The following is a 27,580-nucleotide window of genomic DNA, read 5'->3' as shown; positions in this document are numbered from 1 at the left end:
TATAGTATTACAAGACTGATTAATGAAATGAGATAACATGTTGATCGATTTCTTGGTGCAGTCTTCATAATAGGTTTTATTTTCTTTTTCTCCGCGGATAGGCTTTAAGGAACACGCAAATATCATTTCATGTAGTTTCTTCCTTTTTGTTCCGGCAGGTTTTCATTTTTTTGGACTGTTTAGCTCTTCTTTCTCTGTTAAATTTTTTCTTTTCACCTATAAGAACATTTTATTTTAAAATTTTCTTTCTGTATTCTTTTCGATCTAGGCAGTCATTTTCTGTAATGTAAATCTTTTTGAGTCTTCTTTCAACTGTTTAACATAGCCACCTTGATCTTTTGTAGTATATTGAACCACAATTTATTGAAAATCTGTTTTTGGCTTGATCGGTTCATTCGGACCGTGTGTCCATAGAATTTTAGTCGTTGTTTTCTTATTGTTATTTCTACGCCTTCAATTTTATCGTATATCTGTTTACTTGATCTCACTGTGTGGCCTTCTTGTGTTCTTGGACCATATTCCTTAAAATTCCTTTTTCTATTTTGAGTAGATTTTCTATTCTACTTATATTATTAGTTTCCATGCCGTACAAGATCTGTGCTATAATGTCTTAATTTTACATTTATAGAATGGTTTTTTTATTGTAAATATTTTTTGTGTAAAAATTTAGTTCGATTTGTGTTTTTCGATCTCAAACACTAGTTATCTGTTTCGTTTCTACTAATTATTCTCCAAGATATTTAAAATAGTCCATGATCTTAATTATGCCATACTTTGTTTCTGTTATCTTTTTGGGTAATTCACTGACACTTATCATCATTTCTGTCTTGGAAAAGGAGATCTGCAAGCTTGTTTTTTCAGCTACTTCTTTTAGTCGGTTAATTTGGTTGATCGTTTGTTGTTCCGATTCTGTAAAGACTGCAGATTTATCGGGAAAAGGTAGACATCTTGACGTTCTTTATCTTTGTTTCTGTTTTTGCATTTGAGTTATTATTTTCTCGGAAGGTTTTCATGACTTTATCTAACACCAACTTGAAAAGCATCGGTGAAAGACTATGTCTTTGTCTTAGTCGTGTTTTTACTTAGAATTTTTTTTATTTATTTTTAATTATCTATTAAATTTAAATAAATTTTAAAGTTAAAAAAAATTAAATAAATAACATTTTTTATTATTAATTTTTCATTCAGAATTTGAGAATGCGTTTGTAATTTTGAAGATTTATTTTATGTATTCTAATATTGGTGGCATTACGAGATAATTTTCTAAATTTTGGTTACGGTATATATAATGTATTATACATAGGTCCAATCTGTCGTTTTATAGATTTTTTTTCTATCAAGACTTATCTAAATGGTAAGTTAACAGTGATAAAGTAGAAAAAAAAGAAAAGAAAGCTTTGTTTCAGAAAGTAGTACAATAAGATTGAGGTCCCCGCTGCTTTTCAGTTTGTAAAGAATAAGCAGTAAAGGAGAAAATTTTGCGTTCGGAGTTGAATAAATAAAGTGTAATTTCGCCGATGACGTTGTCATTTTGGTAGAGACCAAAAATAATTTTTAAAAAATTCTACTTCAAGAAAAAATCAGTAAATAAATAAAAACTAAAAGGTTAACGACGATGGAATGTGACAGAAAGGAGGATAATTTGGAATTAAATATCAGAATCTGGAAACATGGGAGTAAAGATGGAAAAGACGGACGAAGTGAAATAGAAATCAAATGCAAACTGGCATAAACAAGAAAAAAATTTGGTAGTATCAAATACAGATAGACGTTTTATGTATACATATAGCCTCCCTCGTCGCGGCTTTGCCCGCACTGGCAAATTTTGCCAAAAATCTTCAGCGAAGACAAAAGTTGTATCTCCCATCAACTTATCACATGACCTGGCGTTGATGAATCATGTTGCATTCATCCAATACAATAAGTTTTGTATCTTGGAAAATTTTACCAAAAGGACCATTTTTACGTGTCGAGCAAACTGATTCTTGTCCGGACGATACATTTAACGGCAATTTAAAAATTTAATAAGCAGCCTATCACCAGCCTGACGATGCTACACCGAGAGTCAAGCTACCTGTCGATCGGAACATAAACGAGAAGTAGATTAATCAAAAAGGTTTTCCCAGTTACTTCAGGAGCATCTAAAAAAAAGTACTTTTTTCTGTCATTATAGATATTGTGAGTGATGAATCATATGCTTGGCGCTGATCTAGTACTAATTTAGAAAGGTTAATATTTATGTAATATTGAAGTTCTTCGATATTAAAAGAATTTGAACATCGTATCACAGGTATTTTCAATATCTTGTTCTTCACATCAATAGATCAATAGAAAAATGGTTAGTGAATAAAATAAGACCAACCTAAATATTTCTATCGTCATTATGAAGCAAATTATTAAGCTTCAAACTCATCGGAAAATGATACATGACTAGTATAAATAAATAAATATATATGTATATTTTTATTTTTAATAAGATTTGGTTTACGGTTTTTTCACGTTAATGTCACATTATTTTCATATTACATAAAGTAGTAAAATTATATCTAGTTATCCTGTTTCTCTTAGTTACTTCCTCTCCTTTTAACTCTTTCTTAGTCTCTTATTTTATAACGTTTCATATCAGCACTTTCTGATTGTAATTTAATATTGAAGCTGAGAAAACATGATTTAATGTCACTGATGAATGGAGGGGGTTTGAATGATAATTATATTTTACTAAGGAATTATTTCATTTTAGCTTCCTACTCTTCTTCGCTAGGTGTATGGATTTTCAATTAAGCTTATATAGTACTTTACTCCCGGAACGGTGTTCTTATGCAAGCATTCTCGCTTTATAATTCATATGCGTGTGTTTTGTATAAGTTCTCTTAATCTTTTGCAAATCTGTTGCCAATTTGGCATTCCTTAAAGACGTCTACGCTAGCTATGTATTTTCTTTTTATTTGAGTTAATGTGTCATTTATCATACGTATTTTTGGAGGTTTATTTTTCTTAATTTCTCGTAGTGACTATATTTAATAATTTTATATTTTTCCTTATTTATAAATCATGTATTATTAAAAAGCAGTTAATTTTTTTTTATAATATTCAGTTTTGTTTCATTCAACTTGAATGGAGAAAAATATATTGTTTAGTGCAATAAGAAATTACAAGAAGAATAGCGATTGGAAGGGGAGTGAGGCAAGGATGGTGCTTGTCACTGACACTGTTTAGTATACATCTCGAAACCCACCGGGTTGGTCTAGTGGTGAACGTGACTTCCCAAATCAGGTGATTTGGAAGTCGAGAGTTCCAGCGTTCAAGTCCTAGTAAAGTCAGTTATTTTTAAACGGATTTGAATACTAGATCGTGGATACCGGTGTTCTTTGGTGGTTGGGTTTCAATTAATCACACATTTCAGGAATGGTCGAACTGAGACTGTACAAGACTACACTCATACATATCATCCTCTGAAGTATTATGTGAACGGTAAATACCGAAGGTTAAACAAGAAAAAAGAAGAAGTATTAATCTCGAAGAAATAATTAATTGCAGTCTGATTGGGAAAAGAGGAATAAAGTTGTGGAAAGAAGAATAGAATCTATACATTTTGTTGATGACATAGCGGTACAGGCGAGAGCCCAAATAAAGTTAATGAATGCTCGATGATTTAAACGGAGCTTGCGAAAGTCAGGGTATGAGGATATACAAAAAGAAGACAAAATGTACGGTACTTGGTGGAAAAGAGGAGAGGATTGAGATTAGATTGATGAAGTTTTAGAGCAGGTGAAGCAATTTCAGTACTTAGGAGCTTTATAACTGATGACCTGAGTTGCACAGTAGAAATTAAAACGAGATATCAAGAAATAAGCAGGCATTTAATAAGGGAAGACGACTGCTAGTAAAAAGTTGAACTTAGCGTTGAGGAAGAGATTAATGGAATGTTTTATTTGGAGTATGATATCTATGGAGCTGACACGTGAACGATGAGAAAGGCAGACAGAAAACGAATTCAGGCTTTTCAGATGTGATTGTGACGAAGAATAATAAATGTCAGATGGCGTCCATGTAACAAATGAAGAATTATTAAGGAGAATCGGAGAGAACAGGAAAATACTAAACATGATTGAAGATAGGAAAAGGAATCTGCTAGGACATTGTATGAGAAGGTGTTTATTATTAGATGCGATGGAGGGTTTAGTTAATGGAAGTAGAGAAAGATGGAATTATTTTCCATAAAAAAATAATGGAAACAAAGTATAGAACAAGGTGGAGCGTAGGAACCGCCGGCTTCCGTGGCTCTAGTGGTAGCGTCTCGGCCTTTCATATGGAGGTCTCGGATTCGAATCCCGGTCTGGCATGGCATTTTTACACACACTACAGATCATTCATCTCATCCTCTGAAGCAATACTTAACGGTGGTAGCGAAGGTTAAACAAATAAAAAAAAAAGTGGAGAGCAGCAGCTGTGACAGGACCTGTCCTAATGGCAGGACACTATGAATGTATGGAATAGTGCAATAAACGAAAGCCTTTGCTTGTCATTTTGATTTGATTATTTGATGCTCAGGTTTTTGGAAAATTGTATTCCATAATTGAAATAAGATATTGAAAATATGAATAATTTCTAATGATATTTAAAAAAAAATCTAATATAAATAATTCCTATAATAGAAGAATAGTTATGCTCCGTATAGAAACGACAGACAGTGATTTAGTTTATCTTTTCTTATTAATTATTTTCCCGTCTAGATAGCGTATAGCCCTAGAAAGGAAGCTAGTTTAATCGGTCCAATTTGGACATATGCAGTTTTCACCGAATTTTGACGTTTTGACACCTAAGGCAACCCAAAAAACCGGATGGAATTTCCCGGATGTTAATATTCGTATGTACGTGTGTGTGTGTTCGGTGTTGACCTCTAAATCATCTTATATCTATAGAACTACTGAACCGATTTTGACCAAATCATTTCCAAGACGCTTACAAAATATTAATGTGATTTGTCTATCTGAACTTGAGATATAAATTATTATGTAAAAATAACGAAATGGCGGACACGGGGAGAACGAAGGAGAAATTGCCGTTTTTCCTAAGAATTTATTTTAGTTTTACAAGTATATTCCGAAAAAGTACAGGCAGCCCTCCATTTTAGAAACACTGTGTATAGCGGTGGAGACATTCATAATGAGAGGACATCATTTTAAACATTTGTCGACCACTGTTGTATTTTGTTATGTTATATAAATAAATTTACATGACGAAGTTTTAGTTCTATTAAAATTATAACATACATTTTTTAAGTTCCTGATAATGAAATTTTATTCTGAAAGCGCCTAGAACGTATAAATAAAAGAATTGTTGGTAAGTGGGTTTTTTTTAAATTAATGGGTTTTAATTAATTGTTGGCAAGAATCTTTATATTTTTGTATATAATCATAAGAACGGGCCATGTTTGATAAAATTAAGTTAAAAGTAGTCAATAAAAGTTTCTATTCCTTAATTTTTCTTTAGAAAAATTTATATAATACAATTTTTGTTTAATAGTTAACAGAAAATAGTTTGAGGTGTGCAAATAAAACTGCTCTCTGCTTTTATGAAGCGAATTATTAAATTTTCAAATTCATCTGAAAAGTTAAATGGTTTTTTAATAGTAATTTACTGACTTTTTCATTAAAAAAGTTTTTCGAAGTACATTCTGAATTATTTATTCACTACTCAGTTAATCTGTTTCATCGTTTATTATTTTGCAGTAGGCATTAATTTTTATAATGATTTGTAAATACACTAATAGACAATGCTACGTTAAATTTATGAAATCTTATTAAAAAAGGTAAATTTATTTTACTGAAGATTAAAATAAATTTTACATCCCTAATATTTTATTGATTTCATTTTGATAGTATAATGAGTTAGTTCCTTCCGTTTGTAATTAGTTGTAAATTCCGTAGGTAGATTTTTATCTAATAGAGTGGTGACGGATCGGTCAACAAAATGAGTCATAAGGAGTTGAGATTTTATATAAATTCTGTGCAAAATATTGTTTACGGTTAGTTATCGTTTGATTCGGGAAGCATCAAAATTCAGTTGCCAATGCTTATTACTGTGGTTTGGTTTTATTTTCTGCTATTGTGTAGCTAATTTTTTTTTTTTTTTTATATTTTAAAATGGTTAAACGCTTGTTGTTTAGGAAGTTTAAAAAAAAGTTTTTTAAAAAAATTACAGAAGATTCTTCTAGGGTTTACGCTGAACCATTTTATAACAAAGTAAGTTTTTTCTGCATGTACTTTTTTCTGTTTCATATTTTTTCGTGTATAAAATTATATTTGTATAATGTACCAAGTTTTTTTAACTTAAGATTTTCCATGTAATAAATTTCTTGCAAATATAGAATATTTTATAAATGTTTTAAAGATGAAAATGTAATAATATTTTATATATTATACGAAGAAAATTTAAATTTTGATATTTTTACTGTACTTCTGATATGTGTTCAGGGTTTCGTTTTGTAAGTTTTCGGTTTTATAACTTGTTTTCTTTTCATTTGATTTTGTTGGTATTTTGTTATTCTGTTTTAAAATATTCTATGAAAATCAAATTGTTTTTAACAGTTATAAGTGTCTAGTGTCAAAAAGTAGATATATCGCTTCTTTGTATGTACAATAATGGGATATAGTTAAAAAGCTAAAACTAAAAAAATATGAGTTTGTATTTTTTTTTATTAATAAAATAAATAATTTAACGAAATATTTCTTATAAAATTATAAACGACGCAATATATTCGTAGTTTTACTGGAAAAAAATTTTCATTAACTACCTAATATTATTAGTAGTAAAACAATCTGATCACGTGACTTTTTTGTACGCATATTAAATTTCATATTTTTTGCTGCACTTCATTTGAAAGCGTGATACGGTTCTCCAATTATTTAATAAGTAAGTGGACAATTAAACAATTATATTGTGGTGGGCCCACATTGCATCACATTTTTTTGTGCTATTAGTATCAGCATTTTATATTAGTTAATTTTATATATTAATTTTGTTTCACGTCGCTCAATGTGGTGTAAGTGAGAACGTGACTTCATATACATACTTTTTAAACCTTTTTTTTTAAATTTAAATATATTGATGTATTAATTATAATTATTATTAACCTCTGTAAAACTGTTTGAATTAAATTGAAACGTACATAAAATTTTATTTCATTAATAACTTGATTTAACTTGGTCATAAGCCGAAACTAGTCAAAATGGATTCACGGATGGTCAAAATGGATATTTCCGTTGAAATCTGGAAACCGAAATTTTTCGCGATTGCAATACTTCCTTTACTTCGTACAGGGAAGTAAAAATTGAGGTCGGCAATTAGCATATTGCAAACCCCCCAAATGTTATGGGATAACATTTGTTCTGTAATTCGGTAAGTACCGATTTGAAATTATTATTTCAGTTGAGTTAACTGCCGAAAAAAAATTTGATAAAGTTTGCTTAGAAATGAGTAAAGTAGGTGGTGGAATTATATATATATATATATAAAAATCAATTTATTAAATTTTTTTTGTCCGTTTAATTGATTAAAATAAAATTAATTGTTCAGACTAATCCGTGAAAAATAAAAAAAAAACTCGTCGCAGTAAGTGCGTCAGAAGGAGGGATTTCTTGTTTTAGTTAACATTGAAAACGTGTCCCAAAACCCCATTTTTTGGCTGTAACTTAGGTTCCACTGAACCGATTCGCTTGAAAATCAATAGGTTTCTATTCCCAGTAGGTGTACATCACCCAGCCAAGTAACATCAAAATCTTTAAGATTGCTTCGGTAACATTTATATGTACAGGTGTCCTAAAAAAAAAAAAATTGCAATTTAATCAGAAAATTTTATTTAGTTATCAAATGAGTTTCGATAATATAAAACAAGATAAGAAGATTTCGATAATAATTCCTAAGATAATTACGATTGAAAAATTGAAAGCACCGCCATTTTGAAAAATTTCAACGAAGAGTATCGTTATTTTTTCCTATTAAAAAATTTTAGTTTAAATTAAAGTACAAAATTTTATTAGGTTATCTCCAAACGTTGTTAAAAACTTTTTTTCTTAAAAGACACAAAATGGCGGACATGCAAGAAAAATATGCGTTTTCGGACCTAATGTTGTTTACTGTTTTTCTTCAGTATTTTAATTATAATTACTTCCCAGAGTTTGGCCCCCACCTTTGGTCTCACTTTGTGTATATACATGAATGGTCGCAATACCAGTTTCCATATTCTTTAGGCAACTCGCTAAAAATTACCGGAATCGTAGGGAATTTTTCTCCGCATCTGGATGCAGTGTTATTTACGCGCGGAAAGTAGGGTACTGTGTAAGTCTATACGTGCGTTGAGCGGTATAGTGATTACAATTGAGGTTAAGTGCTTGGGAAATAAGTTTTCAAACCTCTGTTTTAACTAATTTGTTTGGCTATGTTTATTTTACAATTCAATAGGTTTGTGATAAGTTTTACAATTTGATGTTTTTGGTGGGTTCTCGGTGTACGGTGTATTTCATCTGCCACTGTCTTATTACGAATGAATAGTAATATTATAACACAGTTAAATATTTTACAATAAATGTCAAAAATGAAAATATGTCTTCTTGTAACATGTTGTTTGGACATTTTGAGTTTATGTGTTTTATTTAATAAATTTTGCATCGCTTTATTAGTAATTGAGTTGCTATTGTAGAAGTAATCATTATGAAGTGTGTACAGGGGTTACAACATATCCCACTAAACAGTTTTACTATTTATTAATACCTAGAAGTCTGAAAATTCGTTTGAACATGGATCTTTAACTTTCCTTTAGTATTCTTAAAATTAAGTTAAGAGAGAAGAAAAATGGATATATTAATATCAAGTTAAGTGACGACAAATTGGAAAACGATTTTAAGTTTGTTGTTCAGTGTTAATTACATACATGCGATAATATGTATTATCTATTGTGTTTATTTCTAAATGTAATATTTTTATTTTATTATCTTTAAAAATGTTAATATTAAAAAGAATGAATTTATGCCCATATGTTATCAGACAGAAAGAAAGTGTGGTTGTAATTCCTTTTAAGACTACCATCAGCTCTGTGATACAGATCCTAAGTACTATTGGTGAAATGTAGTAGAGTACAGTTAAGGTGATACATGTTCATATTAAATTTGATTGTTTTAGTTTTACTCCCGTTCTAACAAAATATTGGTAGGCCTATACTTAATCTGCTGTTTATGACTGAAGATTACTTCAGCTTAAATAAACCATTTATTTTCTAACAAAATTAAATTAATCATTTTACCTCCTCTTTTGTTGAATTTTAAAATGTTGACTTATTTCTGTTTAGAACTATTTATTATGTTTTCATGTTTGTTTAATTTTATATTTCAGATGTTTTACATGACTGAAACTTAACGTTTGTAGCTCATATCAGATTATTATTTTTCAAAAATAGGCTAATTATGAAATATTAAATTTTATTATATAAAATTTTTTCATCATTAATTTAATAGTTTACATGAATTATGTTAAAGAGATTATATGTCATGAATTATATACTAAAGTTTTAAGTCTTAAAAGCTGTAGTTTAAAGAAAATTGTGTCTGTAAAGAAATAGAGCTGTTCAGTATTCCTACCGTGCCGTCTTCTTCCCTACGATCCCGTAGGAATTAAATTGTTCAATACTTTGTGTTTTCCTCCGGTATAAGTTCTGTTGACATTTCATTCCCTAAGGGCTTGATTCATGGACCACAAGTAGAGCACTTGTTTTATTCATTTATTTCTGAACATCTACTAGACTACTACCGCTGAATTCAGTTCCCATGAGATTAAAACATAAAGTTTTAGTTGGCTTGCTTGATGTATGTTGCAGTACTGCTTTGCACAAATTGAATTAAAATTTAATAGATTATACCTACTAGTTACAGTGGAAGGTGAAACCAATGGTTTTTATTTTTTCAATTGATTAAGTGCACTTGTAAACATAAAAATTTTGTAATTATTTGGTTTAATAAAGTGATGAGAGATAAAATAAAATAGATATAAAATTATGTATTTAAGAAATAAAATAAACAGTCAAATAATTTTCATACGTCATTAATCTGTAAGAAATTTAAGTAAAAAATTAACCCAAATAATTTATCAAATTGAAGATACCTTAAATCAACTGTTAATTAATTCATTAGTTAATGAATTTTTTCTGAGATGTATTGGTATCAAAATCTAGGAGCATTAGTTGAAATGGAATTTTGTAGCTTAAGAAAAATGCCATGGCTGACAATTTGTGAATCTGAGATCATCAAATGAAAAGCCGAGATACTACCACTCTGCCATGGTGATCAGCCAGTTAGTGAATTATTAACCAGTTTTTTAATATATAAACCTTTTTATTTTAAATTGAAAAAATAATTTTAAGGATTTCTTTTAATGTGTTTCACTAATTATTTGGAATTCATCTTGTCATTGCAAATAATAGAAATAGGATTTGCAGGTTACTGTAGTTTGGAATAAGCTAAATAATTGCTTCTTACAACTTTAACTTTCTCTTACTTCTTAATATAATTTTAAAAGTGGTAGGAGAGGCTTGGTATTTTAATGATAGACTTTAGTGTGTAAGGTTATACAGTATGGGTGAGATGTTCAACTCCGCATTTCTTCTACTTTAAATCCTGTTTCAGGTACGGTTTCTAATTTCTAAAACTGTTTAATAAGCCGTAGATTTATTTTGTGTTTATTAAAAAAATCCCCACTCCACAATTTGAAAAATACTGCAAGGAATAATAACAGCTGAAGCTACTAAACCTCGGCTACAGACTGAAGTTCAGTCTGTAAAATATTGAAAGTAAATTTATGAGGATGATTTTGATGAAGAATAGTATTCTACAAAATTAGGTGATGACCAACATTGATGTAAATCCTAATTTATTGTAATATAATTTTTAGCAGTATGGTAATTTCATGTTAAATGGAAGGGTAAACATACATTGCTGTAAAAATTGTTATGATCTCGATTCACATTGTTATCAAGCGTATATTGAGTACCCAATGAAGGTAATACTTGGGTAATAATACTTGGGTAGGTTTTTTGGTGGGCAATAAAATCAATTGTATAATTTTAATTAAACTTAATGATTAATTTTTATTTTCGTTGGTAAACTTAAAATCAACTTAAAAAATCTGATACTTTTGCAGTCAGTTAAAATTAGGAATTTTATAAGCCTCTTTCAGCTGTAATAAGTTAAAAAATTAATTTTTTCTCAATCAAATTAAAAACAAAGGATTCTATGTCATAATCTCTAAATGAATGAATAAAATTTAATTTTTATTTCTTTGGAAATCAGGAGAATTTTGTGTTTGTCTCTGCCAAACAGAGGAGCCCTCAGTTTTGGACTGAGGAGCCCAAAAGCTTGATTAGGGCTTATAAAATCTCTTGCCAAGAGTAAGGTTGTTCTATTTCAAATTTCTGAGTTGCACTACCAACTCTTCCCCAAAAGGGGTAACATTTCATTGTTTCCAAAAAGTAGAGTAATGACCCACGCTCCTAAACATTTAAAAATCTTAAGTTTTCATTTTAAGAAATAAATAAAGAATTCATTCTACTGTGTGTTTGAAATACTGTAACAGCTTGAAATTAGGAAAACTAACCAAAATTAATAAAGGAAATTGTGTTTAACTTCATGCCAAATTGTCTGGTTGAATGGGATTCAGATAAATGAAGTTTAACTTAAACAAAAATCACCCATAAATATATCAAAATGGCAAGTTTAGATTTATATATAAAGCATTTTGAATCTATGACATTATCGGTTATAAAATACTGTAAATAACAATTACCAGTTTTTACATTTAATTTTATTAATGCACCTGATGTAGTATAGTATATCTTGTAGCTAATAATGAATCCAAAAATTTGGAAATTTTTTTTATAAATTGTTAATTTTACCTTTATTTTGTTATTTTTGTGTGTTTTTGTTTCTAATGTTTGTGCGTGTACATGCATGCAGTGCATACATGCATTGGGGAGTGCTTAGATAACATTCTCAGTACAGATACAAAAATGTGCTACTACAAAATTAAGTAGTAATTACATCAGCTGATTACTTCTATCAGTTGCAAAGCAAAATTTGCACTTGGTACTGAATGTTAAAAAATTTTTATTTGCATTTAGATTTAGAAACTGATTTAAATCGCCCTGTAGATGTCTTACTAGCTTTGTACTACTTATTATAAAATTCTTTCTTGCTTTTGTCTGAAAATTTTGGACTGTTTCCGTTTATTTTTATTTTTTTGTTACATCATATTTTAAAAATAATGTTTACTTTTCAATTTCCTTATTATGTTTCATTCTTTGTTGTTCTGGTTTACCTCTTATCTATGTTTTGCTACCGCAAAACGCTGCACTCTTTACAAACGTTTTAAACAATTTATTTCTAATTTTTAAATCAATGTTTGATAACCCGCAGCTATATCTTCTGCGTAAAACATTTCCTGGTTTGTGGCATTCTGGTTTTCGTATTTTCTTCCTGTGTTCAGTATTTGTAATTTTACTATCAAAATTTTTTATATTATTAATAAAATTATGCAACTTTTTGCATATTCGCTCTTCTATCTTAGTATTTAACTGATTATCCTACTTTTTATATCATGTCATTATCTTGGCTATAGTCTTGTTTATTTTCATATTAAATTTTTCTCCCCTCCCCCAATCAATTATTACATAAATTTATTATTTCTTACTTATAACTGTTTTCAGCCAAAATAACAAGATTCAACCACCTTTTGTTCCTCCATTTTCAAAATTTTTAATTTATTTATTTTAATTCCGAGAAAGACTACATGATTATTTTTTATTGCAGCTGGTGCTTTCTTTATTTATTTTCTTACGCTTACATGATTCTTATAAAAAAATTATTACCTTAACTCTTCTTTACTTATTTCTTTTCTCTTTTACTTAAAATTGAAATTTTTTTTATATATTTGTAAAATTTTGTGTTTTTGTTTTAATTTATAGATAGAAAATATTGTAACTTCCTTCAGACATTTATTTATATGAAATTATATATCTATTTTATCGTTATAATGATAATAATATCATAAACAGGAACTTTGATTTATTTTTTCCTTATGCATATGTATATATTACAAAGTATTTTAAATTATTGGTCTGTGTACGTCCTTAAGGCTGAATGAAAGTGAATGTGTTGTAAATATCGGTTCATTATAATTTTTATTTCTATTTATGCTTTGTGTAATAAAAAGCTACAGTTTGTGTATTTGTTTTAATTTAAAGTCAATGACTTTTTGTGATAATTATGAAATTTCTGATATCTTAATACATATAAAAAATTTAATAAAATCAGTGTTTCGTGAATATTGTAGATAGTGATAAAAATGAGGTAGTTTTTTAAAATTATATAACTGATTTTACAGAAGATAGTGATGACACCAAAGAATTTTTTTTTCATTCGATATTTTAGTGTTTAATTTTTATAATGAATTTTATAAAAATTAAAAAAACATTCAATTCGAATAATCCTGTATGTTTACTGCACCTGTATATCTACTTATGCTTTTGTTTCACACAGATACTTATCATCAAATGAAGTTATCTTTATGGTATTTATTATTTTTATCATGTCATATCTTAAGCATTTTATTAAATTCTTAATCAGATTGTTCATGACTTTTACAATTTTGTTTCTTTCATCATTTTATTTTGTTTTAATTTACATTTTGATATACGTGAATTGAATTTCTGAGGTCAATAATCTCATAATACATGATTAATGTGATCTGACACTCACTACCTTCTTTTTATAATCTAGTTTTGTTAGAATTTATTTTCTAATTGTTATTGTATTATTGAAGATTTAAATTTAGGAGCAAAACATTTATTAATTTTATACTTAAATAGTTGAGTGTTTCTCCTTGCTGCAGATTTAATTACATTTTAGAAATTGGATTTTGTTAGATAATCCATCATGGTAGCTAGAATAAAAGATATTTCTTTAAAAAGGCTGTAACAACTGTTTGATTTATTTCAATGTATATGAACATAAAAAACCTTTCACTTTTTGATGCTTATGGTGTCTGGAATTCAGAGCTCTAGGAAGTTGTAATTTTACATGTAGTTCCATTTATATTTAATAAACATTGGGATCTTCTGGTAGATGTTTATAAAAATTCAACCTACTTAGGTTGGAAGTAGGAGATTAAGTTCACTGCCTGATTTATATTAATTTTCACACTTATTTTGATCTATTCACATGATATTCTGGAAATTTTGCATACTTGGGTTTCTGTAGTTACTGATTTAAGACAAAGATGTAAAGTTAACTATGTCCATTGTTTGCGGTATAATATACCTACAGGATGGTGCCTAGATGGTAGGGTTGAGGAGCTGACAATATTCAAATATTTAGTTATTCACATTATAACAATAATAGGCTATTTTGCTGAATTTGAATCATTCTGATGGATGATAATCAGTTTTTTAATGAATGAAAAATGCCATACCTAATCAGAACCTGATCCTGCAACCTCTGGCTGTAGATCCAAATGCTACCATTCTGACATGAAGATTGCTGGAATAGTAATAATGCATTCAACATGACCTCAAAATGTAAAGAAATACTTAATGCTAACCCTATACATCATCTCAATTCAATGCTATTTGTTAAAAATGCCAAAAAGCATTATTGTGTGTTCTGATTTATTAAAGTGATTATTTCAGGAATAGTTTTGAAAATGAATAATAAAACATTAAAAGTGTTTTAACCTTTCAGATTAAAATTGTACAGTTTCTACTTTATTGAACTAGTTAAATGCTAAAATTTGGATTTTTTTTTATAAGAAGGCATTTAGAAAAAAAAAACAAAAATTTTTGAAATAAACCTAACGTGTTTAAGAAAAATCTGATTTAAATAAATGTATGTGAAGATAGAATATTATTAAAACAGTTGCTGATCATATAGGAAGTTTTATTTTCCTTCGATGTACCATATAGCTTTTTTTCATTACAAATAAATCTTTATATGTCATCTCTTTCGATCCAGATGACTTCAGTTCCTGACCGAATATATTCTCTGGATGAACAAGTCAGATTGATCGCAAAACTTTGTCAACTTATAAGTGACTTGTTACTCTCATGATTGATTCCATAACGAATATTTCCTTATTAAGTAGAGAAATATGTTTAATACCTTGTTTTTAGACAGAAGCCGTGGATTAATTTATTGCTTTGTACTGTATATCTCTGTTTTTCTAATGACTTTGATGTATGTAAAGCACTTGAGGTACATGTGAGTAGCTGTACAAGTAAGGTATAAGTGAATATTACATGTGAGACAATAATTGTGCGAGTTGAGTGAAGGTGTCATCTGTGAACGTTTTGCTGTATTTGGTATGATGTATATTTGGGTCAGTAAAGAAGGCAACAGGAAACTTCATCATGGTTCACTTTTGTTAGTAAGCCCGGAGCGGGATGCTTACTATCTTGAGAATGGCTGTGCTGATTTCATGAGTGATATCTCATATCCAGTCATTTCTAAATTTTTTGGTTGTGGTACCTACATTATATAGGTTGTTTTATGGTTTTGTGGTCTTTTAACAGTCTGCTCATCTTGCTGGAATAGAAGTGACAGACCCGATTGTAAGGAATTATATCAACTTTGACATAAATGCTGTTATTTTAATTTTAAATATAAATTTATCAAATTTAATTCATTATAAAAACTACTGTATAGTTTGGATTATATGCTTTGTAAATGAAGTTCACTAAATAATCTACTAAGATTAACCAAATTTATGTAAAATATGTGCCATGCTTGATTTGTCTTCACCGATTTTACTATGAGATGTTACACAAAATTCATCTTTATTGAGGTTTACTACACCTAAAGTTTGTGGTAGTAGTGGTTGTGTTCTTTGCCTTTTTAGAAACCCCACTGATAGGTAACAATTTATATGTTAATTGGAAACAAATTGTATGTAGTAGAATTAACTTCTTTTTTTATATCAAAATCCTACCAGAGCAGAATAAGTTGATAAATAAATTAAAACTATTTATATTAATTACTTTCTCTGTTTTATTTTTATTGTTGGTATGCAACCATTGCATTTTTTATATAATTTTATTAATAAGTGAAATCTTAAAAAGAGAAGGAAAACAATCTCTCTGTCAGTTTGATTATTTGGTTATGAGATTATTCTCTTGACTGCTGCGATCTTATTTAATTTACCAATTATTATTTATATAAATAAATCTTATTAGGTGATTAAATTAACTGATGAATGATAAACAGAATATTTAATAGTATAATTTCTCTGAACCAATAAAATTTTTAATTGTTAATTTTGTCATTATTAGTATTATTTTTTACTGGTAATTTTTAAGTGTATAAAATATGAAATTGTATTTGTATTAACTCCTGTTCTATTCTTGAAAAGCTGTGTTTATTTCTTTTTAATGTGATCTTTGTAGTTCACTATTTTTTTATGATATTAATAAACTTGTGTATGTTCTTAAAGAAACTTTTAAACCTCTGCCTTTGAAAAATTTTGCTGATTATGTATTCTACTTTTTTCCATATTTTATTTTATGTATACCTGTTTTATTTTTCTGATTTTGAATTTATTATTATCTTAGCAGCATTCAATTATAATAGTTGCAGAGTTATCTAATAACAAAGTAATCGGTTTTTACTTAAGTATGACTGTTCTTTCTAATATTAAAAAAATATATTATTAAATTGAATATATATGAAGAAGAAATAAAACTTGTTTTAGTTAATAATAAAATAGTGTAGACTTGAAAGCACTGCAATAGCAAGAAAAACAAACAAGGCATACAAGTAGTTAATGGAAATATCTGTAATGTATTTATCAGTACAAACAAATTGTCTGGATTTTTTATTGATTTGTTTTAAAAAAAGAGTTTGTTAAAATACTACATAAAGATTCAAAACTATTTTTTTTTGGGATATGTAATAATTTATGAACAACCATCTCTTGGTTAAGGAATGTTGGTTTACAGTTTAAGATTTTAAAAGAGGTGGCCCAATTGAGATTAAAGAAAGAAAAAACTTTGCAATTTTTTATTTTTTAAATTTCCTTAGATATTACCATTTTTGGCTTAAAATTTCTTATTTTTGGATGAGCATACTTCTTGTGTTGAATTGTTTGGTGTTTGTCAGTATATAATTGCTCCAAAAAGTTACGAGGAAACTCACATTGTCAGGCTATTAGACGAGTGCTAGAAGCAAAAAATTAGCAGTTGTATTTCTATACTGAGCCCTCTTAATTTTCTGTTTAGCCTCCGAATACTGAAGGTATTACTTCAGAGGAATGAATGAGGATGGTGTGTATGAATGTAAATGAAATGCATTTTTGTCATCTCAGGTCGGCCATTTCTGAGATGAGTGGTTAATTGAAACGCGACCACCAAAGAACACCGATATCCATGATCTAAAAAAAAAGTAACTGCCATTACTAGAATTTGAACCCTAGAACTCTTGACTTCAAAATCAGCTGATTTGCAATGATGAGTTCACCACTAGACCAACCCAATTTGTTCCTATACTGAGCCCTGGGATTGTTTCTGGTACCTTCCTCATCTTTGAAAAAAGTATGCTTTGATTGGTAACTCTTATCATCATTACACATCAAATAAATAGTGCATCTGCGGAATGCAATTTACATTGATGTAAAGCTGTAGGGTTTTCAGAGCCTTAGAATATGCAGTTTTTGATTGTTGATAAATCCATTTAAAGTAATATGAGCTTTATTTGTTAAGTTTTTATAAAGTTTTATTGATTGAAGCTTTACAGCAGAAACAGCATACCGTATCTGTTTCAAAATTCATTGTAATGTAATGTTTGAAGATGCCAGATAAAATGATAAGTAGAGATAAATGGATCATAGTTTACACTTTGTTATACATTCTTCACTGCTGCATCAGTGCACACTTACTGTTAAATAGTTAACTGGAAGTTTATGACAGATTTGTGTGAAAACATTCATCATTCATGCAGTTGCTTTTGAAAGCTTACTTTTAATATTTTTGTTGCAGAAAAAATGACTAAGTGTTGTAATAAAATTATATTGTTTTATATTAATTGAAAATATAACTATTATTATTTATTTTTCTTTTTACAGGGTTCAGTCGAAACAAGTGGGGATTCATCTGTGGGAGGAAGTAGCGGGGAAGACGCCCCCTGTGACATAGGACTTCTTGAAAGACTGATTAGGAGCCATCCAGTATGGTTCTTACCAGGGATACAGCGGGCTGGAGCATTCCATCTGCTTCAGGGAAAGGAGGATGGGGTAAGTTTTCTGCTCAGTAATTACACTGCATTTTTTTTCTGTCTATTTAAAAAAATAAAAAAAAAATTGGAATAATACTTTTTCAGTTCATTATAAATTTCATCAAATGAAAAAGAATTTTCAACAATTTATGAATACTTTAATGTTGAAGTCAACTTAAAAAATTTGAAATTTAATCAAGAATTGGAAAAGTTACATTTTTTTTAAAGTTAGTATAGTTATTTTTTAAAGGTAATTTTATTTTACATTTCAATTTAATTTGTTTAAAATATGTTAGCCTACATTAAATTCTACACAAATGTAAAAAAAAATAAAAAACATTAGCAAGAAATTCAAATTTAAGAAACTTGTTTGATAAAAATAAGAAAGCAATACTGACATAAAGAGATTTCTATAAAGTGTGAATTAAAGACTTTTCAAAATGTGGTATTATGTGTTTTATCCCGAGTTTTCTAACTAATTTTCTTGTTAAAATACTTTGAACATGAGAATGACATATTTTATATATTATTACACTACAACAATACAATAAAAAGTAATGATGACAAAAAATATTTATTTCAAACGGAGTTTGTAGACAACATTATTTCTTATTTAAAAAAATGTCCACTTGGGAAAAGTTGGAAAAGTTTTCCTTGTGAAAATACTTACAGCGTGATCACTAGAATTTCTTCTACATAAAAAAAACAGTCATTGAATCAGGCAATTTAACTTGCAGTAAAGGGGTAAAACTGAAAACCTCCTTTTTCCAATTTGGTTAAAAATAAAGAGCAATATCTCTATAGTATGTTTCCTTTACTAGAGGTAGAAAATATCTTTTTCCTTCTAAATTATTTTTATTTTTTATATTCTTTTATTTTTAACATATTTGTTTTGAATACTCACGCTTGAACTTCTTTACATCTGTTAAAAAATTTCAGCCATTCTTGTTTTTAACTACCGGGTTGGTCTAGTGGTGAACTCGTCATCGCAAATCTGCTGATTTCTAATTCAAGAGTTCTAAGGATCAAATCCTAGTAAAGGCAGTTACTTTTTTACATATTTGTATACTAGATCGAGGGTACCGGTGTTCTTTGGTGGTCGGGCTTCAATTAACCACACATCTCAGGAATGGTCAACCGGAGACTGTACAAGACTACACCTCATTTAGATTCCTACATATCATCCTCATCCTCATTCATCTTTTGAACTAGTACCTCCGAAGGCTAACCAGAAAAAAGAGAGAGAAAAAAACATTCTTGTTTACTGCTTGGATTTATTAAGATAAACTATTGTCAAATATCCACCTATAAGACATTAGAAAGTTAAATTTTCAAATATGTAGAAAAGTTGCCTGTCATTATTACTACTGCACTGCAATTAATATCTTATTATAAAAATAATATTATGATTAAAAAAAAATAATTTTGTGTATCATAAGTCTGCTGATTTTAATAAAAGCATGTTTTGACATACCAGCCGATTAGTGGCTGTCAATAAAGTTTACCTAAAGGAGATTTGAAAAAGAGCCATTTAATGCTTAAAATATTGATTTTTCTTGTAAGCAACAGATACCCAATGAAACTGATCATTTGTTATTGAACTTATTATTTATCAAATGATCTTGATTATTTTCTTAAAAATTTTGTTACTCTGTAGAAATTTTTGTTTAAATAAATTGTACTGATAAATTATTTTGGTACCGCATTAGGCTTAAATGACTTGTTGACTGTTACTTACAGTTTGAGCATACTTTATATTCTGAATCATAGTAATACCATAGTGTAGGTTTAAATTACCATAATGGTTTAAACTCATTTTTGTGTGGATTTGTACTATTATTCTGCTTTTAGTTCCTTGAGCCCTGTTACTTGACAAAGTCTTGGGTGGAAAGGGGAGAGTATGGTTTAGTAAATTTACTGCTTGAAAACATTAGCAATGTAGTAATATTTATTATAATTATTGTTTTTCATTTTAATTTATTTTGATTCTTATTTTAATTTACATTTAAAAAAAAAATCAAACTACTTCATTCTCAGGTATGTGTAATTACTGCATAATTTATTAACATGCAATGAAAAATCAAGAAAAGAAGCTATCCTGTTAAAAAAAGTTAAAGAAAGAACAGCATATTATTTCAACAGTTAAAAGATCTGCAGAGAAAACAAAAAAAAAGCATTTATAGACATATCCTGACCAGTTTCTTACGTTTACATTTTCAAGCATAATAAACAATATATAGGTTTTAAAAGATCTAAACTGAGTGTTTTATGATTATTTTTACTACACAAAAATCTAAAAAAGTGTAAAATAAATGAATTATGTCAAAACAAGAAAACTGTGTTTAGACAGAAATAATATGATTACATGTAGATAGTATGTCCAGAGTGTGCTTCTATCTCGTGTAGTGTGAAATGTACGATTCGTATATTCCTTACAGAGCTCAAAAGTGGGGTATATTTTTTCAAGATTGATTTCTCGTAACTTGTTTGACATAAGATTTAATATATTTTTTTGCCTGTCCAAATTTTTAATAAATATAAAACTAAATTATAAAATAAAATAAACATTAAGAAAAATAAATTTTACTTATAAGAATAATAAAAAAAATAATACTTTGTATCTCTTAATTTTTAATTTTTTTACTTTTCAATGGTAGGATAAAATAAGGTTTAGTAAAAAGCAGTTGTTTTTAAAACAGTCAGTTAACTAAATTTAAAGCAAGCAATTATATTTTTTTTAATTATATGGTAATTATATTTTTTGTTTATTATTATGATGAAGTATAAACACTGTAAAATTACAGCTGAATTACGATCTGCTGATTTATGATAAGGTAATTACCAGCTTAATGGAAATAATACACATGATATTTATTAGTAAATAATAAAAATTAATATATGAAATAAGTGTTTTTGCTAGGAAAATGATGTTTTCAGCTTAGAAGACAACTGTTTTGTTAAACTGATCTAACCAAATTACTTTTTATTTATTTTATGTCATCATGTGCATCATGACAAAAGTGGTGAAAGATTTAACAAAAGAAACTGATATCTCGACCGGTATTACAACTTCATCGTAAAAGTGTTAGTGAATTTCCTTATCATAAAAACAGAATGATATAATAAAAATGGTGAATAATACAAACCTCTGAAAAACAATTACAGTGTGAAGATATCTCTCAAAAAACATTCATTTGCCTCGAATGTGAAAAAATTGATTTACAAATTGATATAAATTGATGTACAAAAAATTGATTAATACTATTTGCTACCTTTAAACTTCTCATAATTATTTGCTTTATAACCCCAGAGAAAAAATATTTCATAAATAAAGTCTTGCAAAAATTTGGAAAAAATCACTCACCACGGGGCTGTTTCAGTTACAGAATAATAAATAGGAAAATATTGTTACTCTAAATAAAAGTTTCTTTTAATAACTGAGTAGCTTGCTTGCTCTGTTTTGTGTTTCCTTTAAACCGGTCGTATGTTATATTGTGAAACAGCCTTGCAGCGAGTGAATTTTTGTAATTTTTTTCAAGTTTTTGCACATCTTAATTTATTAAATAAAATATTTTTGTGTGTGTTTGAAACAAAGAATTGTGTTTTAGAGAAGTCTGAGAATAGAAAATAGTATTCAGTTTCTTTGTACATCATTTTTTTTTTTTTAGATTTGGGGCAAACAACTGTTTTTTGAGAAATGACTTCATATTGTAAATGTTTTTTGGGGGTTTGTATTATTCACCGTTTTTTATATCATTCTGTTTTTGTGATGAGATAACACATTTACAATGAAATTGTTTTTTTTTGTGATTGTGATTATATTGTCAAAAGATCTAAATATTTTTTATTATTTTAATTTGTGGTATTCAAATATGTACTTATCTAAATTAGGAAATGTTTATGATTTTTATTTTTATTACTTTATGTAAAGGGGAGAAAGTTAAAAGTTTGTTTGAATAATTGTGCTGCTGATGGATGATATACATTTAATTGAAATTATAAAATGGCTATGCAAAATTAAAAACTCTGATAGTATTTTTTTTTTTTTTTTTTTTTTTTTTAATATTACAGCTGGAAAAAAAGTTTTTGTTTCCTATTCATGAATGATATGTTATTAACTTTTAGGTCTTTTAAATTAAAGCACCAGAATTCAGTTTCCAGTATGGTCTGGGAGTTTTTCTCATTCATTGTTTCCCCTTTTCAATAGAATGTAAAATATATCTAAATAAATATCAGTGAAAGTTATGATTAAGTTACAATTAGGAAATAAAAAAGGTAAACTGCTGTGTACGATGTAGTCATCCAAATATAATTTACATCCAAAGCGTGGATTTATTTAACATCGCTGGATAGTAATTTAAATTTCTTTGAGGTTTTATTATAGACATAATATTATCTTTACGTATTTATTTATAAATATAATTATTTATAAATAAATATATTTGTTGTGTTATTTTTGGAAACTTACCAAATTCTATTGAATTTAAACTGTATAAAATATATTTTGGTAAGCAGTAAATCAAAAGATATATTTTCTGAACTGGTGTGTGCTGTATTTTGTCATAAAAATTATACTGCATTTATAAATACAAAATAATAAACATATTAGCTACAAATAAAAGTTGTTTGTAGGAATTAGATGTATTATTATCATTTTACTAATTTTAACTTTTCTCTCTTTTCAGAACTTTGTTGTACGTCAGTCGAGTCAGACTTGTACAATGGCAATTTCTGTACGGTTACCTGCCGGAAAGGGACCATACATTGAACATTACCTCATCGAGGCTTCGCCTGATGGTCGACTTAGTTTAGAAAGTTCAGATAATAAATTTGACAGCATTCCTGCATTAGTTGCACATTATGCTCAATGTTGGTTAGTAATTTTGTTTATTTTCTCTGTATCTAAAAAATGCTAATTTATATATTAGTATTAAGTTATTGTTCACAATATCAATTATTAACAGTAGTTTACAATGTATTTCTTGTTATAAAATGAGTTTTTTTTTGCAAGTAGCAATGATGATATTCCAGATAATGTGGGTTGTACAATCTATGAAAGAAAAACAAATTATTTGTTCTTTATATTTAATAATTCTTTCTTACATTTTCTTCCATCTCTACGTTATGTGGTAAGGACATCCTTACCACATATCCCAAGAAAGTATACACGACTAAAAGAGTCCAACGATTCAAATGAACTAGTTCAAAAAAGAGCTTAATTTACTACACTTTGAACTGAGAAAATTAAAAAAAAAATTACAATGACATGTGAAATTGCTGCAACGATTTACAAGATTTTTATTTTAATAATTCATCTTGTGAGGTTCATGTTGACTGAACAGCTGTTTGTTAATAGAGATTTTATTTTTATATTGACAAGTTTAATGTACATATTGATATATTTCTTATTTTAAAATTTTTTTGTTTAATGTAGAAAATATTTTGTTGTTATATTTCTTTTCAACAGTCAATGGTATTTTTTTTATTTTTTTTTTTTCAGTGATGAGTTACCTGTACAGCTGACATTACCGAGAGCTGTTAGAGAAGCAAAAAACAGACAGCAGCTATCATCACTTGCTCTCTTAGGTCAAGGTATTGTCTATTTTTTCTCCTTAGTTTTGCTTTTTTTGTTCCTTAATTATTTACAATATTTTTTTATGTACTGTTATGCAACTTAAAATACCAGATGATTAAAAAAAGACTTCACAAATTTAAAAGTGTTTAAAAATTTATTGAGATAACTTACAGATTCGGTTAAGGTCTCATTTCATAGCAAAAAACAAAATGTTTTAACTCACTTAGTTTATTAGTACCGCCGAATTTGGGCACCAGCACTGTCACCAGTATTGTTAAAGATGGACATATTTACTGGTGTGGAATATACTTGCTGAGTGTTTTTGTTTCATGATTTACACTCAGCAGTTGCAGTTCAACGTAATTTTCTCAGAGAGTATGGTAGGAAGCCTCCTAGTAGGCAAACAAGTTATTCTTCACACCAAACTTTCATTGAGACAGGTTTTTCTTCATCCAGACATAACTGTAAATGGTATCATATATCTGGACATGCTTTAAAATTTTTTAATTCCTCAGTTAGACAGTGGTAACAAAGATGGATGCCATTACAATCAGGAAAAAGGGGTACTACCACTACTGCTTAGATGCCTGAGATTTTCTTGATACTGTATCCCTAGGTCAGTGGATTGGTCGTGAAGGTCCAATTGCATGGCCACCTCGCTTCCCAGATTTGACCCCAATAGATTTTTTTTTTTGTGGGGTTTCATTAACGATTAGGTTTATGTATTGCTTTTGCTTGCTGATCTGGTTGAGATAAGCCTTTGAATTAACATCCCAGCTGCATAGGTAATGCCTGACTTGCTGGTTACAGTCTGGAATGAAATCGACTTCAGGTGGGACGTATATCGCTTTACAAATGGAAGCCACACCTAAACCAAAGTTTGATATGGCTTCTTAGTTGGGTGACAAATTAATGAGTTTTCTGTGAAATGAGACCTCAACTGAATCTGTAAGTTACCTCATATAAATTTTTATATGCTTTTAAAATTGTGAAGTCCTTTTCGAATCATCCACTGCAATGAAATATTTTAAATTTTATACATATTTTTGAAAATTTAGAAGAAAATTTGTTTTATTATGTAATTTATAGATTGAATCAGATGAGATTTACTTATGTGCCCTAAGTTGTAAAGGTGTTGTTAATGATTTTAAATTGGGCGACAAGTTCTGTAATTATTGTTTTATCTTTTTACTGATATTAGATTTCAAAATTTTGTTGTTTGTAAGACTATATGTATAAATACAGTGTATAAACTTTTAACTTTGTTTATCCAATATTAATTTTTGATTGATATTAGTGAATTTGTAAAAAAAGTTTATTTACAATAAATAATCTAAACGGTTATTTGAGTATATTTTTAAAAAAACATGTGTATTTAAAAAAATAAGTAATATTAAGTTAAACGTTATAAAATCTTCTAAAATGTAATTTGTTTTCATTTAACAAGTTATTTTAGTTGATTTTGAAATTATTATAGCAAAATTTCAAATTGTCCTTGCATAGGTAATTAAAGTTTATAAAATGATAATTTTATTCTTAATTTTTCAATATAAATTAATTAAAATATAATAAATAAGAGATTCGTAAAAAAGATTTGATTGTGAATAATGAATGATACAGTGCATTATTTTAAACTTTTCTTCTTGTTTGGGGGAAATTTCTGAACTATTTTTGTCTGAATGTCTCCCATTTTTCTCATTCATGAGCATCTTCTTTCTAGTTTATTCTTTTCTTAATGTTTGCAACCATTCATTCTTCTTCCTTCCAGTTTCTCTGCATTTCCTTCTCTAAAGATAATTTCAACATAACATTTTCCCCAAACAAGATATTTTCCTCTTTCTTCTTCATTAAATTCTTTTCCTCTTATTTTTTTTCAATACTTCCTTGTTTCTCATTTTATCTGTCAATTTATTTTTCTCCGCTATCGCATCATTTCAAAAGTATTGAAGTATTTTTCTTCTTTCTTTAGAATATTGATGTTAAATGAATACCTACTAATAAAAAAATAAAATAAAAATAAGAGAAGATGAGAAATTAAAGATGAAGGTTGATATAGTCATAAACCTTTTACAAATTTGTAAGTTACTACGAGATTTTACATATTAAGAAATGCCTTCATTCATATAAAAATATTCCAGATAAAATTTTAAAACTTATCAAAATTATTTATATCTTCTTTTGGTGTTATCTCCTACAGAAGTTCGCAATCATCATCTGGTACTCTTCTCTATTCTGAAGTGGTCTCACTAAAATCCAAATTCACAGATTTTAAACTGCTATCAGAGTGTTCAAAGCCAACCAGAATCACTCTGCTTTCCTTCAGTTTTCTCTTGATTTAATGATACTGCATTTGATTTTCCTAAAACTGTGACAAAGATATTTTGCCTTCTGTTTTTCATGTTAATTAATAACTCCCCTTTCATTCATTCTTTGAAGAACCTCTAGAAAGACCTGCTTTTTTTAAAATTAATAAAAAAGTAATTCTCTGAAGTAAAGCAGTTGTACTTTAAATGAAAATTAAAATTATCCAAGTTCTTTGTAAATAATAAAAACAGTTTTAAATTATTATCATTTTGTTTAATTAATTAGGAAGTATATACAATTTTCAACTATTTTATGTAAATGTTTTATTCAAATTGAATATTACAATATATTGAAGTATATTAATAGCTTTTAATACCAAATTTTGGCATTTCCTATTTGGCAAAGTTTTTTTGTACCCTTGTAATTTTTTGTGTTCGAATTAGATTAAAATTTAAATTTTTACTCAAATACTAAGGGTACTAACCAAAGTATCATAAAATTATAATTTTTTCTTAACCTTCCATTATTTAGTTTTCGACCTTAGTTTTATTTGCTTGGTTCAGTTGTTTGCTTTTCACTGTTTGTATTCTTTAATATTCTGTATTGTTTATTTAAACTCATTAATTCTACAGAATTTTTAGTATAAAATAACTATTCTTAAAAAAAAAATTACAGAATTTTGGAGGTATCCGATGGCAAATCCAAGACGAAATCAAGAACAGACTGAGAATTCTAATAATCAAAATGTAAGCGGATTGTCAAGAGGTGTTAGAGATGGTCTCCAAAGTTCTTTACCAAGCAGTGCTACAAATAGTCAAGCGAGCAGTCTTAGTAGCTTTGGAAGTGGTAAGTATTACGAATTCTTTTTTCTTATTTATTTATTTTCTGAATTTTCTATGTATACTGTACTTATAAATGTTAAATTTTATCTCTGATGTTATTCGATATTATTAACTAAATATGATTTTATTTGGAATTGAGTATTGATTTTACTAATAAGTATTGTACCAGTCTAATTGTTCTGTTGAGAATGAACATTTCAGTGAAGTCAGATTAACAAATTTATTATTGGATTGAAAGTACAAGCCTTTAATAATGGTTGACAGTATAAGTGATAAAGGCTGAATAGTTTGTTCTTATGCAATGAATAAAATTATGTAACTGTTGAATTGATGGTCGTTAACTAATCTAAGTTGTTTTTTGTTATCTTAAAGTATACTTGTTTACTGTGTGTTGGGTGCTGTAAGCTAATACTTTTAAATGACCTGACACAAAACACAAGTCATTCACATAAATCACATAACTATTCTCAAGAATAACTAGCATTTCATATCCGCTCTACTGGGAAGAAAATTTGAGTTCTTGTTGCCTGTTTTGTACTTAACAAAAGGGCTTATGT

At 28.1% G+C, this 27,580-nt stretch overlaps 1 protein-coding gene across 5 annotated transcripts in view; it reads left to right on the top strand.

Annotated features, from left to right (window-relative positions):
* Nucleotides 1-27,580, top strand: part of LOC142331610 (protein sprint-like) — a 747,263-nt gene that overhangs the window by 587,263 nt on the left and 132,420 nt on the right. For all 5 annotated transcript variants that reach the window (XM_075377633.1, XM_075377634.1, XM_075377632.1 and 2 more), the window contains 4 exons: nucleotides 18,154-18,321; nucleotides 22,988-23,175; nucleotides 23,803-23,894; nucleotides 26,857-27,027. In XM_075377633.1, coding sequence (XP_075233748.1) covers nucleotides 18,154-18,321; nucleotides 22,988-23,175; nucleotides 23,803-23,894; nucleotides 26,857-27,027 — 619 coding nt within the window. The remainder of the gene's footprint in view (nucleotides 1-18,153; nucleotides 18,322-22,987; nucleotides 23,176-23,802; nucleotides 23,895-26,856; nucleotides 27,028-27,580) is intronic.

The sequence above is a fragment of the Lycorma delicatula genome, chromosome 10, assembly GCF_047948215.1.
Source record: "Lycorma delicatula isolate Av1 chromosome 10, ASM4794821v1, whole genome shotgun sequence".
Taxonomy (NCBI): Eukaryota; Metazoa; Arthropoda; class Insecta; order Hemiptera; family Fulgoridae; genus Lycorma; species Lycorma delicatula.
This window is presented reverse-complemented; position numbering and strand designations above follow the sequence as displayed.